General features: G+C 32.1%; 2 protein-coding genes and 1 long non-coding RNA gene across 3 annotated transcripts; 2 read left to right on the top strand and 1 right to left on the bottom strand.

Annotated features, from left to right (window-relative positions):
• The first annotated feature begins 692 nt into the window (after positions 1–692).
• Positions 693–3051, top strand: LOC101206646 (polygalacturonase). Its single transcript, XM_031889206.1, has 4 exons — positions 693–1157; positions 1760–2049; positions 2138–2366; positions 2773–3051. The coding sequence occupies exons 1-4, from the start codon at positions 693–695 to the stop codon at positions 2989–2991; spliced, it is 1203 nt and encodes a 400-aa protein (XP_031745066.1). The 3' UTR covers positions 2992–3051.
• A 5981-nt stretch (positions 3052–9032) lies between these two features.
• LOC116405051 lies at positions 9033–11090 on the bottom strand. Its single transcript, XR_004218107.1, has 2 exons — positions 10672–11090; positions 9033–10554 (listed from the first exon to the last, which is right to left on the bottom strand). It is a non-coding gene; the product is annotated as an uncharacterized LOC116405051 (long non-coding RNA).
• Positions 11091–13620: 2530 nt separating this feature from the next.
• Positions 13621–17726, top strand: LOC101207130 (GDSL esterase/lipase At4g26790). Its single transcript, XM_031889165.1, has 3 exons — positions 13621–14194; positions 14300–14795; positions 17343–17726. The coding sequence occupies exons 1-3, from the start codon at positions 13784–13786 to the stop codon at positions 17537–17539; spliced, it is 1104 nt and encodes a 367-aa protein (XP_031745025.1). The 5' UTR covers positions 13621–13783; the 3' UTR covers positions 17540–17726.
• Positions 17727–18406: the final 680 nt, after the last annotated feature.

The raw sequence follows: 18406 nt of genomic DNA, 5'->3' as shown, positions 1-18406 counted from the left end.
AAAAGCAAATTAGTGCAACGATTGTGTATATACGAATGAGATAAGGAATTTAGATAGAGCAATAGTAGATTTCTTCTTCTATATAAGTGGAAGTGATCCAATATGATCCATTTATACAATTAGGGAAAATAATAAACAAATAGGAGGATATTTAAATAAATGATATATACACATACTCATGACACAATATTACAAAAACACCCAATATTCTCAGAGAAATAGAATGCTAACAAACTTGGTCTTCTTGATAAATACTGATGTGGCTTTTCTTATTTAGCTGACTGTGCAATGGAGTATACGTGGACTTGATGACTGTATGGTTGTTTCATTCTCTAATACATTAGTGCATGCATGCATGTATGGAGATTTGCAATTTAATTTCCAAATTGACTTACTAATATTGAGTAATTCTTAGCACTTTTGGTGGGGGAGTAAACCTTGTTTAAATGAAATTCTCTTGTTTTTTTCATTCAAAAACTATAAACTGAACATTTGAGATTGGTAAATTCATGTCGTATGCATATTCTATAATAAACAAAAAGAGTAAGTCCCTTTTTAACATAATTGGGAAATTGCTTATCAAAATTGAGTGCCTTGTTCTCCCTTATAAAAATATACTATATACAGCCTTCAAACCCATTAAACTTTCTCCATATCCTCAGCATACAATAATTTTGTCCATATTATAAGAAATGGCAATGGCTCTTCATACAATTGCTTCATTTCTTTTCTTCTTAACACTAACTGTCCTTATGTTGTTCAATAATTTAGCTGCCTTTGCCACTCCCTTAACATTCAACGTTCTGGATTTTGGAACCAAACCCAATAACGCAGAAACCGACTCCTCCAAGGCCTTACAATTGGCATGGATGCACGCTTGTAGCTCTTCTAAACCAGCTACCATTTATGTGCCTAAGGCCAAATTTTATGTTCGTAGTGCAACTTTCAATGGCCCTTGCAAAAATAATGACATTACTATACGTATTGACGGCACTCTAGTGGCTCCTTCAGATTTTCGTCTCACTTCCAATTCTGAAAATTGGATACTTTTTCACAACGTTAATGGAGTCACTGTCATAGGTGGTATTATTGATGGTCAAGGAACTCAGCTTTGGGCTTGCAAAAATTCTGCCAATACTTGTCCTTCTGGAACCACGGTAAGTAAAAACTTTGCCCATATACTTTGTGTGCAATTATATATATCCAGCTTTCTCTGTGCAACTCATCCAATAATACTCTCCAACAACAATTTACCATCTCACAAACTTCTCAATTTTTTCTCCAACTACTACTGTAGTGAAGAACTGCCCTTACAAGTTTTACTCATGCCTGAAAATTATTTTATAATTTAAAATGTTATATAATTGTCTTTAACAAAAGTATAAATTTAGTTGAGAAACTTGCTAGATGTAAGTTTTTTCAAATTTATGGACTAAAAAGATACAGAAACTGAAGGGTTATATTCTTATAAACTTGAAAAATTAAATGCACATTTTTTAAACTCAGCAAAGAAACACACATATTTTCAAGAATAAAAAGTATATATATATATCTACTTTCAAACAATTATTTCATCCTATATTGGAAGCGCAAACATTTTTTATTCGTGTTAACAAGTAACAATTTGAGGATATAGAACTAATTATTATGCATATTATTATTTTCGCTTAGATATATACTTTTTCGTTTCCTCTTGGAACTGAATTAACACTCTAAAGTCCAATCTAAAAAGAAATATCGTGTTGTGTGTTTTGTGCAGTCACTGGAATTTACCAATTCACAAAACATATTGGTGAATGGATTAACTTCACTGAATAGTCAGATATTTCACATAGTTGTAAATCAATGCCGTAATGTAAAAATGCAAGGGCTAAAGGTCTTCGCCGCTAGCAACAGTCCGAACACTGATGGAATTCATGTAGGAGATTCATCTCATGTCACCATCCTCAACTCTAATATCCGCACTGGTGATGACTGCATTTCCATAGGCCCTGGAAGTTCCAACTTATGGATCGAGAATGTTGTTTGTGGACCTGGCCATGGAATTAGGTACGTACGTAGACACTTTAGATATTTGCTTTTTTTCTTTATAGATAATTTGAATTGGTTTTAATTTAATTTAGTTTGATTGGTGTAGCATTGGAAGTTTGGGGAAAGAGTTAAAAGAGAAGGGGGTTCAGAATGTGACAGTAAAATCATGCAAATTTATGGATACTCAAAATGGAGTGAGAATAAAAAGTTGGGGAAGACAAAGCAGTGGGTTTGCAAAAGATATTCGTTTTCAACATCTCACAATGACTAATGTTCAGAATCCTATAATTATTGATCAAAATTATTGTCCCCATAATCAAGGTTGTCCTGGACAGGTGTGTACATCTTAATCCTTTTTTTTTTCTCTTTAATTTTTATTGCCTTTACTAATTACCACTTCTTGCTGAAAACACTATTTACTATAATGTAAATAAAAATATCAAATCCCCACAAAATAATAGCTGGACATATTTATCTATCTAAAGTTTTATGTCAAATGAGGTTTTAGTTCAATCAAGTACCCAAATGTGTTTAACTTCATTCACTATATATTACCAATATATAGTTTAAATAAAAATGAAAAACTCTTTTTTAATCAATTCAAACAAGCTCTTAAATCTTAAGTATTTAATAATGTGTAAACCATAATATTTTTTTTTTCTCAAGTTAGAAAGAGATTATATTCAATCCTTCGTCCATACAATTTGTATACTAAAATTGGTGTTGTTTGTGAATGAATAGAGCTCTGGAGTTACAGTTAGCGACGTGAAATACAAAAACATTCACGGGACATCTGCCACACCGGTGGCCATCAAATTCGATTGTAGCCCAAAATTTCCATGCAAAGGAATAAAGCTGGAGGATGTGAAGCTAAGTTACAAGAATCAAGTAGCCAAAGCTTCATGTAGTAATGCTCAAGGATTTGATGTTGGCCTGGTTCAGCCCATGGGTTGCTTTTAGGGAAATTTATAAATTATACATAATTACTGGTATGTGTAACTTATGATTTTAAATCATACATAATTACTAGTATGTATTAATTTAGGGTTATTAAGGAAGTTGCATGGTTAAAACTTTAGTTTGGGTGACCATCAAGCTTCTTTATCTGTTAGATTTGGATAGATGAATAGGTGTGGCTTGTAATTAAGTTTACCATGGTTTATTCAAAATTGAAAGGTATCGAATAATGCTACTTTATTTTCGTTTCATACTGTATACTTAGCTTAAAATTAAATTCAGTTTTTGTTGTCAACTATTATTTTAAAATTAATTATACAATCCATATCGAGAAAGAATTGATTTTTCCTATCAAACAAGACTTCATTTGACTTTCATCTGCTTTAATGATAAATTTGTAATTTTGGAGAAGAAAGGTAACCTTCAAGACAAACAAAACAAAAACACAGATGTGATACCTACCACAAAACCACAAAAACCTTTGATATTTAAGTAAGTATTTTATGATCAAATGGTTGGAGTAAGATAGGAGTAGGAAGGACTTACCTAGCTTCCATGTGCCTATGATCCTTTATTTATAGTAAGTGTATATAGGATTTTGAATCTAACTAAAAGCTATTATGGAATGAAAATTCGGCCTGAACAAAAAGAGCATGGATCATGGTGAATGAGAGTTTTTTCGAATAAAGATACTATGGGTAAGCTGGTTGCACTTGGACATCTCCACTAAGTGGATATTCCTTAGCACTCTCATCATCTATGTTGAAGGCCCAATCAACATCAGAGTATGCCACAATATTAAACTCAGCGCTTGGTTGGTTGGATATGAATACCATAATGTTTAGTGCCGGGTACGTGTGAGATATTGGAGAGAGCTCCAACTGTGCTTCGATATAGAGAGGGATTTGGCATCCGGGACCCATCAGATATAGATAGTTGTTTTCCCACAACACAAGGAGACAGAGCAGGTTTCACATTGTTTAACTCAAGCTTGAACAATAAATCATCCACATACTTGGACTGGTTTAAAATAATTCCAGAACCCAGACTATACAGTTGAATGCCTAAAAAATAACTTAAATTTCCCAGATCTTTAAGTGCAAAAGAGGCATCAAGACGATGTATAAGATTTGAGATCATTCCTGTATTATTTCTAGTGATATCATCATCAACATAGAAAAGGAGGAGCACAACATTTTGGTGAGTTCGAAGAACATAGAGAGATGCATTTGCTTTTGAGTTTACAAAGCCTCAACTTAGCAGAGTGTTCTTTAAAGTATCGTTCCATGCCCGAGGAGCCTGTTTGAGGCCATAAATGGCTTTCCTCAATTTGCAAACATAGTCCGGATACTCCGAATTAGCAAAGTCAGGCGGCTGTGACATATATACCTCTTCCATCAAATTTCCATTGAGAAAAGCGTTATTGAAATCAAGTTGTCGGAGAGCCCAACAATTTGAAACTGCCAGCCCCAAAATCACTCGAATCGTGGAACCCTTGACCACAATACTGAATGTTTCGAAAAATTCCACCCCAGGATTTTGATGAAATCCTTTAGCCACCAAACGCGCTTTGTAGCGTTGAATCGAACCATCAGCAGCTCGTTTGATTTGAAAACCTCACTTATTACCAACAACGTTATGATGAGAAGGGGGAGGTACGAGGTCCCATGTGTGGTTGTTCAATTTAGTAGTGAGTTCTTCATTCATGGCAGATTGCCATTGAGGAGTCTTGAGAGCATCAGACGCTCTTGTCAGTTCCATGATCGTCCAATCAGTTGTGACACTCGATAACCACGCCTTGGGTTTAAATATGTCAGCCTTTTCGCGTGTAATCATAGGATGGGCGTTATTAGGAGGAAGAGTCGGCAAGCTAGCGGCGGAAAGTAAGGGATCGAATGAAGATGAGGACGACGAATTCAGAGACGGCAGAGGAGAAGAGATCAGCGTAGAACTATGTGTGGGAGAGATAAGAGATGGGTTAGGTATATGAGATGGGCTGTGAGTTTCAATTTGAGCCAAAGGAGAAGAAGTGGGTTGAAGAGGTGAGGCGGAAGGATTTAAATGTGAAGAATTGAAATTGGCAGGATTGACATTGGGAATTGTAGGTGGGCCTGATAAAGATAGGGTCGTAAGATTTGTGGGTGGGCTAGGTAATGGGCCTTGAAGAGATTGGGCTAGCAAACTTGTGGAGAAGAAAATTGGTGTGCAAATGGAAATTCTTGGTCATTAAACTTCACGTCTCTTGATACATATATTCGGCCGGTGGAACTCAAACATTTATATCCTTTGTGTTCAAGCTCGGTCCTAAATAAACACATTTTTCAGAATGAAAATTAAATTTGTGAGTTTGATAAGAGCGTAAACATGGAAAGCAAGCACACCCAAATGTTCTTAACAATTTAATATCAAATTGTTTGTTGAGTAATACTTCCATGGGTGACTTATCACCGAGAACTGAGGATGAGAGACCAATTATCAACTGGGCTGCTGTAAAGAAAGCTTCCCACCAAAATTTAAGAGGCAAGGAAGCTTGAGCCATAAGTGTGAGACCCATTTTAGCAACATGACAATGTTTACATTCAACACATCCATTTTGTGCCAAAGTGTGAGGACAAGACATTCAGAGTTAATATTCCTCGTTGCCCACATATATGATGAATTCTCTTGTACTCACCACCATTATCATATTGAAGAGTTTTGATGTTGCCACTGTACTGATTTTGAATCAAATTCAAAAAATGTTCAAAGGCTGCAGTGGTATCACTTTTGAGTCTAAGAGGATATATCTAGACATATCTACTAAAATCATCAAGAAGTAATACGTAGCAGTGAAAGCCATCCATAGACATAACCGGGGTTGGACCCCAAACATCTGTATGAATTAAATCAAAAGGTTTTGTAGCACGAGATTCAAATAGCGAGAATGGAAGAGAGTGACTTTTACCCATTTGACAGGATTGGCAAAACTGTAATTTTTCATTTTTGAAAGTCATATTACATCTTCTGGTGATCAAATAAAAAATTCTCGACGATGGATGACCCAAACGGCGATGCCAAGTGTTCTTAGAAACAACACTATTTACATAAATATTTGCTAAAAACAGGGTTGATTGATTGACTTTATTTATGTCCACAACCTCCTTTGAGTCACTGATATTCCTCTTTCCTTCAACAACAGGTTTCACAACATCTTCATTCAAATGATATAGATCATAAGTGTTCCTTCAAAATTGTTTGCCCCGTACCCTTGTCCTTTACAAGACAGTAGTCATCATGAAATTCAACAAAAATGTATTTATCTCTTGCAAGTTTAGATACATTGACTAAATTTTTAGCAATAGCAGGGACATATAGAATATTATCAAGAGATAGCATGTAACCTCCATTCTTGAAAGTTGAGTTACCAATGCATGTAATTTTTAGTTTATCACCATTACCTATTGTGACTTGATCCTTACCTCCATATTCCATTGGATTAGCAAGGTTGGTGTAATCAGCAGTCACGTGGTTCTTAGCTCCGCTGTCTACATACCAATTGGTATCAACACTATTTTCTCCAATCACATTGAATGGGTTACCAGAATGAGAGGTCACGAAGGCAGTGGGTGATTGGCCATTGTTGTTCCTAAAGTTGTTGGTTGTCCTTTTGTTTGAATTATATATTTCCACTATTGGGAACAAATTCCTTGTTAAACCTGTTGTAGCAAACATATGTCGTGTGTCCTATTTTCCCACAAACTTGGCAAGTCAGGCGAAATTGTCCTCTACCTCAACCTTGCCCTCCTGATCATCCTCCATTGTTGCCGCAATTTCCATAAGAAAAATTGTTTCCTCGACCTTGCGGTGTATGATTTGAAAACCCTCTATTACTTTCCATATTAACAGAGGGGTTATTGTTCACAGCTACATTCCTTTGAGCATTTTGAGTTTCCAGTCTTGCTTCATACGACAACAACTCTGATTGCATTTGCAACCATGATAGCTTTGGTTTACCTTGAAGTGTTGCTACCACAACATTATAGTCTTCATCTAGTCTAAGTAGGACTTGTGAGATCAATGCCCTTGTCGAAACAAGGCTGCCTGCCTGGCATGGGTGAAAGTGGCCTTGTCACTGATTTAATATGCCTAACATTTTAGGGATTCATCTGATTGAGGAGCTGAGAACACAGCTACACAAGAAGGGATTCACTCGTTCTTTATGGATAGAGTAAGTAGAAAAATTGTTTTCTTAAGTAGGGGTGTAAGAATATGGGTTGAACACGAATAGCTCGGACTACCCAACCCATATTATAAGGGTTGGATTGTGTTAGGTTAAAATATTGGTTGGGTTGGGTTAATTTTTTTTTATTTTTTTAGGTTGAGTTGGGTGTCGGGTTGGAGAGTTGAAAATTTTGGTTCAACCCAACCCAACCTGAATTAATATAATATAATATAATATAATATAATATAATATAAGATAACATTTATATATATATAATAAGAAAAACAAATTAGAGGTTTCTTTTCGCACAACGCAGACACACAGTTTGGTTCTCCCTCACACGTCTCCTCTAGCGTCTCAGCTCTCCGACGTCTCAGCTCTCTGACATCTCCTCCTCCATCTCAGATCCAATCCAAGACGCATCCATTACATTCGAACCCAAGATGGCGAGACCTGTCCGTTTCGTTCGTCTTCTATATCAACCTCCACAGGCCGATCTCATATATCAATCCCTCCTCTATTTTCGATCTCTGACTCTTCTTCGTCTCCAAGACTTGTCTATCCGTCTCCTCCACAAGCTAATCTCACACAACCCGACAACCATTAGAAACTAAAAAAAAATTATACAATCCGACAATCCAATCCAACCCAATCTAAATTTTTCGGGTTAGATTGGGTTGGATTGAAAACTAAATTTGAGTTATTCTGGTTATCAACCCAAATAATCCAAAAATATGGGTTAGGTTAAGAATGTCTCCCAACCTGATTTCACCCCTACTCTTAAGGACTGATTCTAGGGCTTGAACAATGTTGCCTCGAGAGGAGTTCAGTTATAGTGGGACTATAACTTATTATTCATTAGAAGTAGTACTTAAGCAGTTAGATGTAACTACAAGAGTAAAACAGTAATTTTTGGCCTAACTGTACTTACGAGCAATTTTGTGAAGTGTCATTGTATTGTTGATTTATTGTATCTAATGGGCACACAAATTTATCTACGGTAAGAAGAGTGCAACTGTTAATCTTTAGTGGAATAACGATAGGTAATATTAAAGAGTTTAATTAATTAACGTAATATCATTGGAGCTTTAATTTGTAGGTCCATAAAGTCTCATTGTTAGTTCAATAAGAATAAATGAGAATTAAATTTATTTTGGTTTAAATTTGATTTTTCAAATTGATTAAAGGGAATAAATTATATATGATATAGTTAATATAATGTATTTGATACATTATAATATAAAGTTTTTATGAGAGAAGTTAATATTTGAATATGATTCAAATAATAATAATAATATGAATAAGATCATAAATAAACTACAAGTTAAAATTAGTATGGATTTGATTCATATTAAAACTTTAAGACATCTAAGAGGTCTAAACCATTGGTTATATGATATGTGATATAATATAAAGTTTATATTATATGAGATATAATATGGTTTAAATATATATTTATTTTATTTTATTTCATTAATAGAATAACTCGCACGTGAGGGAGAAGGGAAGGAGTTATTTGATAACTTCCCCCTCCATCTCTCTTAAAAATTGTTAAGATCACTACTACTACAAAACTGACAATATTTGACACTTTTTACCTATTAAGTATTGTTTACTTGACGTTTTTGAATGTGTCAAGTAATCCAGTACAATTTTTAAGCATCAAGTACAATTATACTTGACAGGTAAAAGGCGTCAAGTATATGAAAGAGGAATATTTGTTTGACAGTTTTTACGCGTCAAGTAAAATTATACTTGACAGTTTATAAATGTCAAGAATTTGTTTACTCTTGACACGTTTTGCATGTCAAGGTTAAACAAAATATGCATATTAATTGAACAATTAAATCAACCCAAACTTTTCATCAAATAACTAATACTTTAACAAATTATTACATATATCACCGAATCATATATATAGTTAGTCGTTACATGCTTAATTACAATAGCTCAAACTTCTACCGTAGGAAGATATTGTTCTACCTAGCTCTAACATTTAATCTAACAAACTACATCATTAAGAAATGAAAAAAGTATATGCAAACAATGGAAAGAAGTTAAATGACTTTCAGAAAAATAAAAATTTGAAGTTATGAATGATACAAAAATTCATATTGATGGTTCCAATTGGTTTTGTTTGGTTGTGTACCTATGCGTGTGGGTTTATATAAACAAGTGGTGTGTGTGTCTATATAACCTATCGGTTTAAATATCATCCTAGTAAATAAAATCAACATGCTACAAAAAACAACCATCCTACAACAAATTATCAACATGGAGGGTCTTTCATCTATTCAAACTTGTTACTACAAAAAAGAACGAAATCCAACAACAAGCGTTGCTTTCCTTTATATGGGTAGTTTATCTTTTTGTACCGTATAATTGAAAAGTTGTAAATTAATAGATGTAACCCACTTACTGTCAGATGTAACCCACCCTTGTTTGACATTGGATTTTTCCTCTTGAAACCGTTAGTATTAGAAACAATAAAAAGTGAAAGAGAGAGAGAAACAAATGTTGGAAGTAGAAGAAATAGTCAATAATTTATAGGCATGCATTAGGACTTATCTCCATAAAGTACTTGACAAGAACCTACATGATATTTATACTTCTATAGTCATGCCAGAATTAATGGATTAAAGAAACATCCTATGAGAATGATGCATCCTATAAGGTGATAAAAAGAAAAATGAAACGCTATTGCCTAAAAGAGTAGAAGTGTAGGAAAAATAAATAAAATTGAAAGCTCAATATTTGCAACCAAATTCTTTCTACAAGTAAAAAACATATTATGATCTCAAATATCATATGTTGAAGGGTTCATGAAGCCAATGCCATAAGATGATTTTCTCTTAACTAACATTTAAAGGAATAAGTAGAGCCATCGAAACCTTTTTTCTGGTTAAAAATTGAAATAGGCGTTTGAATATAACTAAAATGACATAACTTAAGCAAGCCCTAATTGACATAGAACATTACTTTAATTCCAACCGGCAGCTTGGACAACCAAAATATTACCTCATGTATAGACCTATGTTTTTATATTATTATGTCATTCTCACAGACTTAATGTATACTACATATAATTGAAATCATAATTTGTGGCCTAAGAAGTGTGAAGTTTTGTAGTGTTGTAATTATATTAACACAGACAGCAAAGTATGCAAACGATAAATTATATAGTTGTTCATCAAGTGCGGTCTCACCTTAGTTTTCCAATGTAAGCTAGAGCTACTTGATCTCAAAATCTTTTCAACATCCATTGAGATAATATACTCTGTGCTAATAGTTCTTCGTGTATGCTTCGCAGAAAGAAGAAACTTTCCATTCTCAACCAACAGAGATGTACCATTGGAATACCGAAACTATAAATAAATTGAATGACAGCAGAACAATATACAAATTCCAATTAACAAGCCTATTAATAACAAAAGTTGGAAAATGATTTAGAAGAAAGGAAGAAGAAGAGACTTTGTTCTTACGTTAAGGAAACTCTTGACCAAGTAGCTTGAAATGTGAAAAGTCCAAACTTTTTTGGAGCGTTGCCTTGTAGATGATGACGGTGTCAAAGCTACAACGACAATGATGATTGGACATAGACAACGACGGCGTGTGGTCGATTAAACGAAGGGTGATCGTGCGTGTGGCAGTAGTGCTTGAGCAAAAGAGACCGAACGTGGGTATCACAGCCGTTGGTGGGATATTCGTGCACGCGCAGATGATCTGCTGTAGGAGCTTGGGAGTGGTGGACGGGCCATTGAATGCTTGGGCGTGGTGAGTGTGGTGAATGGTCGTCTGGATTTTTGGGTGTGATTGGAGAAGTGTGCGACCAAGATGAAGAAATTGTGGATGGGAGAAACGATGAGGAAAATTTTGGATGAAAAAATTAGGGTTTTTTTTTAAGTTGGGGAAAATGGGAAATTTGAAAAAAAAAGGAAAATATTTTGTTCTTAAAGAAGGGAGAAAAATTATATTAAAATGTCAAGTAATTAAAATTAATTTGGAAACTTTTAGTCTGTCAAATATTTAAAATAAAAAATAAAAAATAATGTATTTTTTCACTTTTGGTTATTTTTTATGTTTTTTCTTTTTATTTAATAGTTATTATTAAAACTGTCAAAAATTTCAAAGTTGTAGGCGTCAAGTATTATCAATTTTGTAGCATTGGATACACATTCTCTTCTTTTGGGTTTTTCATGATCTCTTTGTTCTAAAAAAATCTTCTCTAAAAAGTCCATATCCATACACTCTCGGTTGATTTTCACCTTGAGAATAACGAGAAAAATTGTGTGGTGTTCTTTGGAGATCGATTCAGAGTTATTGGGAGACTTGTAAGTTTCTTTCCTTTTTTTTTTCTCCTTAAAAGCATGTTTAGGCTTTTCTTTTGTTTTCTTTGAATTAAGCTTTTCTTTTGGGAGACTTGTAAGTTTCTTTCCTTTTTTTTTCCTCCTTAAAAGCATGTTTAGGCTTTTCTTTTGTTTTCTTTTAATTAAGCTTTTCTTTTGTTTTCTTTGAATTAAATTTTGAATTAAATTTCATTTGCACACCATTCATACGCTTTTGCTATGGGAATTTCATTCCTTCACCAACTAATTACTATTTTGTCACTTCTAACACCTTTACTAATGTTGTGCGGGTATGTTTTAGGAGTTGGCCTTATATTTTTCTATAAGGCAGTGTTTTATTTAGTTGTTTGAAGCAAAGTCTTAAATCTGGTTTTAACATGGAGAAGACTTTTCAGCGTAATATTTTTCTTATTTGGAATTATGCTGCTGAAATATATTATTCGATATACTTTTCTTTATTGGAGAGTGGCTTATCTTTTTCAATTGGGTGACATTTTTCCTTCTTAGTTCAAGTATTTAAAGTATGTTATGATACCCGTTTAGGATTGTTGAATGTGGGTATTGAGCAAGCCGATTCCGATTATCATTCAAGTCACATTTGATCATTGAGGAAGAGTTGCTGTATTCTACAGCCATTGTATTTTTGCTTGTTACTCATTGTTTTGTTGTGCAAATGCGTCAATCGTTGATTGGCAGCATACTGAAAATAATCTTGATTCAGGGAAAGTCTAAACCATTGCTGTTGAGAAGGGAATTCCAATCTTAAAAGGAAGACTAAGATCAGCATAGACACATAGAAGGAGTTCTCTATATTTTATAAGGATCGAGCCTAAGTTAGTGCGCAATTTAAGGACAATATGGTATTTTTGGATATTTTTGCATCAAATTTGAATGCCGAACCAAAGTTCATGTAGGCTTCTAAAAAGAGATCAACCCTACAAATTCGTGATATTGATCTTTGACCAATATACTTATAAAATTTAAATTTAAATTTGAAATATGGACACCAATATTTTAGTAAGCCTTGTTTTCTCCATATTAAATGGGCGATAAAAGTTAGAGAAATGATATTTAATTTTGATTGACACAGCATGAGATTGTTCAAAAGAATGACGAAACATAAAAATAAAGAAGAAATTAAAGTAAAAATAATGGAAGTATAACACAAGCTTTTAATTTACAACGGTGGTTTGTTACACATAGGGACGGGAGGGGGGACGTAGGGAAGAAGGCATTTAAGTAGCGTGAGAGGGCTTAGGGTGATATCACATACAAAACGTGAAACCTTAATAAATCCAACGCCCAGTTTCCGTGCCTCAAACCACGTTGCTCATCAACAACCTCTCAAATTCAGTATTTTCATGATTCCGTTTGCTCAATGAAACAACAACCTATTCATTTTTTTCTCTTTTTCCTCTCTCTTTTTTGAAGATGCAAACAATTTGTTTTTGAACGATTTAAAAAGAAAAAATACTTTTAGCTTTTCATCTAAAAGATCATCTACATCTAATTACTACTTCTAAAACATGAGACGATGTTAATTTAGGTCCAATATGTGTCTCGAAAATGGTTACACACAAATCCTGTTTACAATGAAACCCTTTTATTAATATGAAATTATGACACCATTTTAAGAAAAATAGCTTCAATTTCAGTACAATATGACAGAAAATTAGTAGCACAAGATATCACAAAAATGGACCATTACAACTAAAAATACAACTTTCATTACGTTATTATTAGTTTAATTCCTAAACTTTCATGCAAGGAGTTAAAAATGTCAAATCCATCTTTCAACTTTCAGTTTTGTATTGAATACACATATTACATATTTGAACTGTTAAATATATATTTTTTTTAAAATTAATGAATATAATCAATTAGGCGTTAAACTTTCAAAATTGTACCAATTAAGTTTGTAAATTAAAAAACATATTCAATAATTAGGCAAAGACAAATAGAAAGCCTACCAAAGCTTAAATGGAAGATACAAAACGAATTAGAAAGGAGAGGAGTAGCTCATCTATAAGAAGTGTGGGTCCCTTCAATTTTTTTTTATGTGATGTAGGGGCTCAAAATCTCAAAAAATTTCTCTAACTATAATTTAACACGTTACAAAATTTTCCTACTTTCATTTTATTTATTTGATAAGTAGCATTCCAGGTAGATATATATACACATATATTCAAGAAATTAAAGGCAACCAACAATAGAAGATAGATATATCATATAATAATAAAAGAATAATATGGAAAAACTTGGGTGTTTGACATTGTTGACGATGTTGATGTTGATGTGTAATAATTTGTTAATAGAGAAGAAAATAGTTGAAGGAAAGAATGAGAATAAGAGGGTTGGTGGTGGTGTTCCAGGTATTATAGTGTTTGGAGATTCATCGGTAGATTCAGGTAACAACAACCACATTTCAACTATTTTAAAAAGTGATTTTGCACCATATGGTCGTGATTTTGAAGGAGGAAAAGCCACAGGAAGATTCTCCAATGGCAAAATTGTTACTGATTTTATTTCTGAAGCTTTTGGGATCAAACCCACAATCCCAGCTTATTTGGATCCTTCTTATAATATTACTCATTTTGCTTCTGGTGTTTGCTTTGCTTCTGCTGGTACTGGCTATGATAATGCCACTTCTGATGTTTTTGTAAGTGCTCTCATTCTCCTCTTCCAACCCTAACCCTATTTCTCGTAATTTCTAGTTTCTTTCCACTTTTTATCTTGTAATTGTTTGTTTTTGTGATGCATGCAGTCAGTGATCCCTCTATGGAAAGAACTCCAATATTACAAAGAATACCAGAAGAAATTGAGAGACTATCTTGGCCCATCAAAAGCCAACCACACCATTTCCCAATTCCTTTATCTCGTAAGCTTAGGCACAAATGACTTCCTAGAAAACTACTTCCTCCTCCCTCCAAGATCCTCTCAGTTTTCCCAACAAGACTACCAAAATTTTCTTGCTAGAGCTGCAGAAGGGTTTGTTCGAGAGCTCTATGCGCTCGGAGCTCGTAAGATGTCGATCGGGGGGCTCCCTCCAATGGGGTGCTTACCATTGGAGAGGAGCTCAAGGTTGATTTTTGGAGGTACTGGTGAGTGTGTTGAGAAGTACAATAGAGTTGCAAGGGATTTTAATGCCAAATTGATGGGGTTAGTGAAAACGATGAATGAGGAATTGAAAGGGATTCAGATTGTGTTTTCCAATCCATTTGATATTCTTTATGATATGATTCTTCATCCTAGCTACTTTGGTGAGTTCCTATTCAAATCTATTTTAATTTCTATATTAAATAGTAATTAGTTGTTAATATATATGTGTGTGTGTGTGTCTGAAAGAAATAGATTCATAGATCAATTAGGTGCAGTCTACATTTGAATATAATTCTTATCCAAATTTAATTTCTTTTATTTTTCATTTCTTTTTTTAATAAGAAGAACCTATATCATCATAATATTTATTCAAAATTACTTTTTTAGTCCACAACTTAAAGATCACGTTGGACATTTGTCTGTAAAAAGATTTAAAAAATGTGGATTTGGTTTTTGAGTTTTCATCATAAATTTTTAAATCTGGATTTGGTTTTTGAGTTTTCATCATAAATTGCATCAAATCACAAAACACATTTAAAAGGTTAAACATAACATTTATTTATTTATTTATTTATTTGCATATTAGGAATATAACAAAATTAGTGATATCAAATGATAATCATAGTTGTCGACTTTTAAATTTATTATTTTTGTAATTTAGATAATACACTGACATGAGTCATGTTATCATAAATTCTTTTTTGATATTTTTGCAAGCACTCCTCCTTTTGTTATCAAATTTTTAAAAATAGGTTTAAATGGTTGTTGATGTATTTTTTTTAAATTTTAAATGATTATATGTTCTTTTAAATTGAAAAAATATTTTTAGCAAAATTGGAAAGTGAGAGGAGATAGTTTTTGTAATAAAAATAATATTTTATAATTTAAAATGTCGTTATTATTTAAAATAATAAAAAAATTACTTCTAAAAAATTTTACAGACTTGAGAACCAAAAACGTTACATTTTAAAAACTCAATTATTCGTAGTCTTTGAGATTTCATTAAATAAAAATATTTAAAAAAAATGCTCCTAAACTTTGAGTTTTGTGTAAAAAAATGTCTATAAACTTTTGAAAATAGTTCAAAAATATCATGGATAGAAAATGTCGTTTTTTTTATGGAAAAACACCACTAAATTATTGAAAAAATTTATAAATACCCTCAAACTTAGAAAAAATAATAAAAAATATTATCATTGATCCAATTTCTATACCAAATTTCTTAGCCTTCAAAATAAAAACAAAAAGTTTAGGTTAAAAAATTTACAAATCACAAAAAATAAAAGACACTAGTATAATATAGAGACATTTTAAAAAATAGCAAAATAAATTAAAATATTTACAAGCTATAGCAAAATTTTAGATTCTATTACTGTAACATATCAATGACTATTAGTGATAGAATTTGCTATAGGTTGTAAATATTTTGTAAAATTTATTATTTTTAAAAAATTTCCTATAATATAATATAAATAATAAACATGTTTACTCATTGAAAATTAATAATTTAAATTTATTTTTTAAATTTTTTTATAATTTTTTATAAAATATCCATCCAAGTTGAAATTTCTCTAAAATTAACATTGATATTTTAATCCTTGGTTAAAACATAAAATTTCACAAAATTTCACACAGTTCCAAAATAAAAATTACTTTTTAAAACATACTAGAAAATAATTAGTCAAACAAAAAAAATCACAAAAATCACAAACAAAGGGAATATCATTGTGTTTTAATGGTCAAAATATTTTTTATTTGACAATTAAATGTATGTTATTTACAACAATAACTATAATGATTGGTTGCACTCCATTTATTTATGTTTGTTAATAGTCAAATAATTTAATTAAAACTTTGATTTTAACTTAAAATTTAAGTTTTATTTTGGTTGATAAGAAAATTGGTGTGATTTTTTTGAGTAATAAGAGTATTTTTTAAAAAACTTTTTTAATGTCATGGGTATGTATGAAACTTTTTCAATAGTTCAAGGATATTTTTGAAACAAAATTTTAACGGTACTTTTAAACTGTTAATAAAGTTTAAGAGTATTTTTTAAACTCTTAAGAGTTTAGAGGTACACAAATTCGGATAATTTATAAAAAACGATTTTCTTTTTAAAAAATATCGTTAGGAATAATGGAGAGGAAATAAATTTTTGTAATTGTTATTCAAATAAATAGTTTTGTCAAATTTTGAATGGTGATTTAAGTAGGTAAAGTAGATTATCTTCTTTCTTTTCGTCTTCTTCTCACTTTAGTTTAATTTCTTGTGATGAGTTTGCTACTCATACTTTAATTCTTTTTCTGGGCAAAAAAACATTTATTATTTAATTAAATGAATTAATACATAATTTCTCAACTTTGTTGATATTTTTCTTATAAATTCATTTTAACAAGTTCTTCAACAACTTTGAAGTGTAGGGATTGAATAATTCTTGGTTTCATATAGAAGAACAATAAACATCTTACATCAATTATATATTCTAAGATTAAAACTAACTAATAAAAATATATTTAAATTCCATTATCACATTTTAATTGTTTCAATCAAATCCCCTAAAGCTTTAATTTTGAAATGGAATAAAAGAAAATCATTTCATACCATATATATACACACACACACACACAACATTTAAAATTGTCAAAAGAAAGTATATATAATATGATTATGATTTGTTTTCCATTTTCTGGAAATTAAAATTGACACAGGGTTTAGTAATTCAAGAAGAGCATGCTGTGGAACAGGTAGATTTGAGATGGGTTTCATGTGCTCAAAAATGAATCCATTTACATGTTCTGATGCCAACAAATATGTGTTCTGGGATGCTTTTCATCCCACACACAAAGCTAATTCCATTATAGCTAATCACATTGTCCATACGTATCTTTCTGTCTTTCTTCCTTAATTTTCAAAAACACCCCTCCCCTCCTCAAACAAAATTAATTATATTATGTCACCTTATAATATTGTATTTATTTATACACACTACTAGCTCATAAATAAATAATCTGTATCTGTATATACTCTACTCTGTCAGATTTGTTTACAATATATCCTCACTACAATATTCTATAAATGAAATGCAATGAAAACTTTTCTCCCTACATTGTTCTTCTTGATGAAAAGCAAGCTTCCACTATATACTCTTATTAAGAACTAATAAAACACGTTGAGTTTCACAAAACCCAAAAGTTAAAACATATACAATTCTTCGTCTTACTAATAAAAGCAGGCAAGAAATAATTTGAAGATAAAGATAAAGATAAAGGATTTGGTAGATCAAAATGCTATCCCAATGGAAAACCATACATATTCTAATTTTTATTATAATGTACTTTATTGATCCCTCATATGGCTTACATTTTCATATTCCCTAAAGAAAATAAGGGGAAAAAAAAAGAAGCAGCAAAAACTACTCTCTCTAAGAAATATTAAGAGAAGAGCAGCTAATCTCAATAACCCACCAAAGGCTAAAAAGAAGAAAAAGGAAAAAAAAGTTTTCAAAAATGTTGCAATCTTTCAAGCTTCAAAGATTCATGAAACTTAGCAATAAACTCCTCAGCCTTTTCATCCACGGCTTCATCTTCCAATTCCTCCCCCTCTACATTTTCAAATTCAACTTCCATATAATAATTAGTATTACAATTATTCCCAAAACTCGGACGATCTTGGAGCCAATATTCGGGCTGGTCGTGGCAGCTGCAGCGGCAACACCGCCTTCCGCTGGAGTCACTAGACCCGAGACGACTCAAAAACCGCCGTGTCGTTCGAG

The sequence above is a fragment of the Cucumis sativus genome, chromosome 7 (assembly GCF_000004075.3).
Source record: "Cucumis sativus cultivar 9930 chromosome 7, Cucumber_9930_V3, whole genome shotgun sequence".
NCBI classification, from domain to species: Eukaryota; Viridiplantae; Streptophyta; class Magnoliopsida; order Cucurbitales; family Cucurbitaceae; genus Cucumis; species Cucumis sativus.
Note: the sequence above shows the minus strand (reverse complement) of the source record. Positions and strands in the feature narration are given on the sequence as shown.

Excerpts from the sequence above, each read along its gene's own strand:
- LOC101206646 (XM_031889206.1), top strand. The coding sequence starts at position 693 with ATGGCAATGGCTCTTCATACAATTGCTTCATTTCTTTTCTTCTTAACA. Across the intron at positions 1,158-1,759 it reads CTTGTCCTTCTGGAACCACG|TCACTGGAATTTACCAATTC; the intron begins GTAAGTAAAAAC and ends TGTTTTGTGCAG. Across the intron at positions 2,367-2,772 it reads ATCAAGGTTGTCCTGGACAG|AGCTCTGGAGTTACAGTTAG; the intron begins GTGTGTACATCT and ends GTGAATGAATAG.
- LOC101207130 (XM_031889165.1), top strand. The coding sequence starts at position 13,784 with ATGGAAAAACTTGGGTGTTTGACATTGTTGACGATGTTGATGTTGATG. Across the intron at positions 14,195-14,299 it reads ATGCCACTTCTGATGTTTTT|TCAGTGATCCCTCTATGGAA; the intron begins GTAAGTGCTCTC and ends TGATGCATGCAG. Across the intron at positions 14,796-17,342 it reads TCTTCATCCTAGCTACTTTG|GGTTTAGTAATTCAAGAAGA; the intron begins GTGAGTTCCTAT and ends AAATTGACACAG.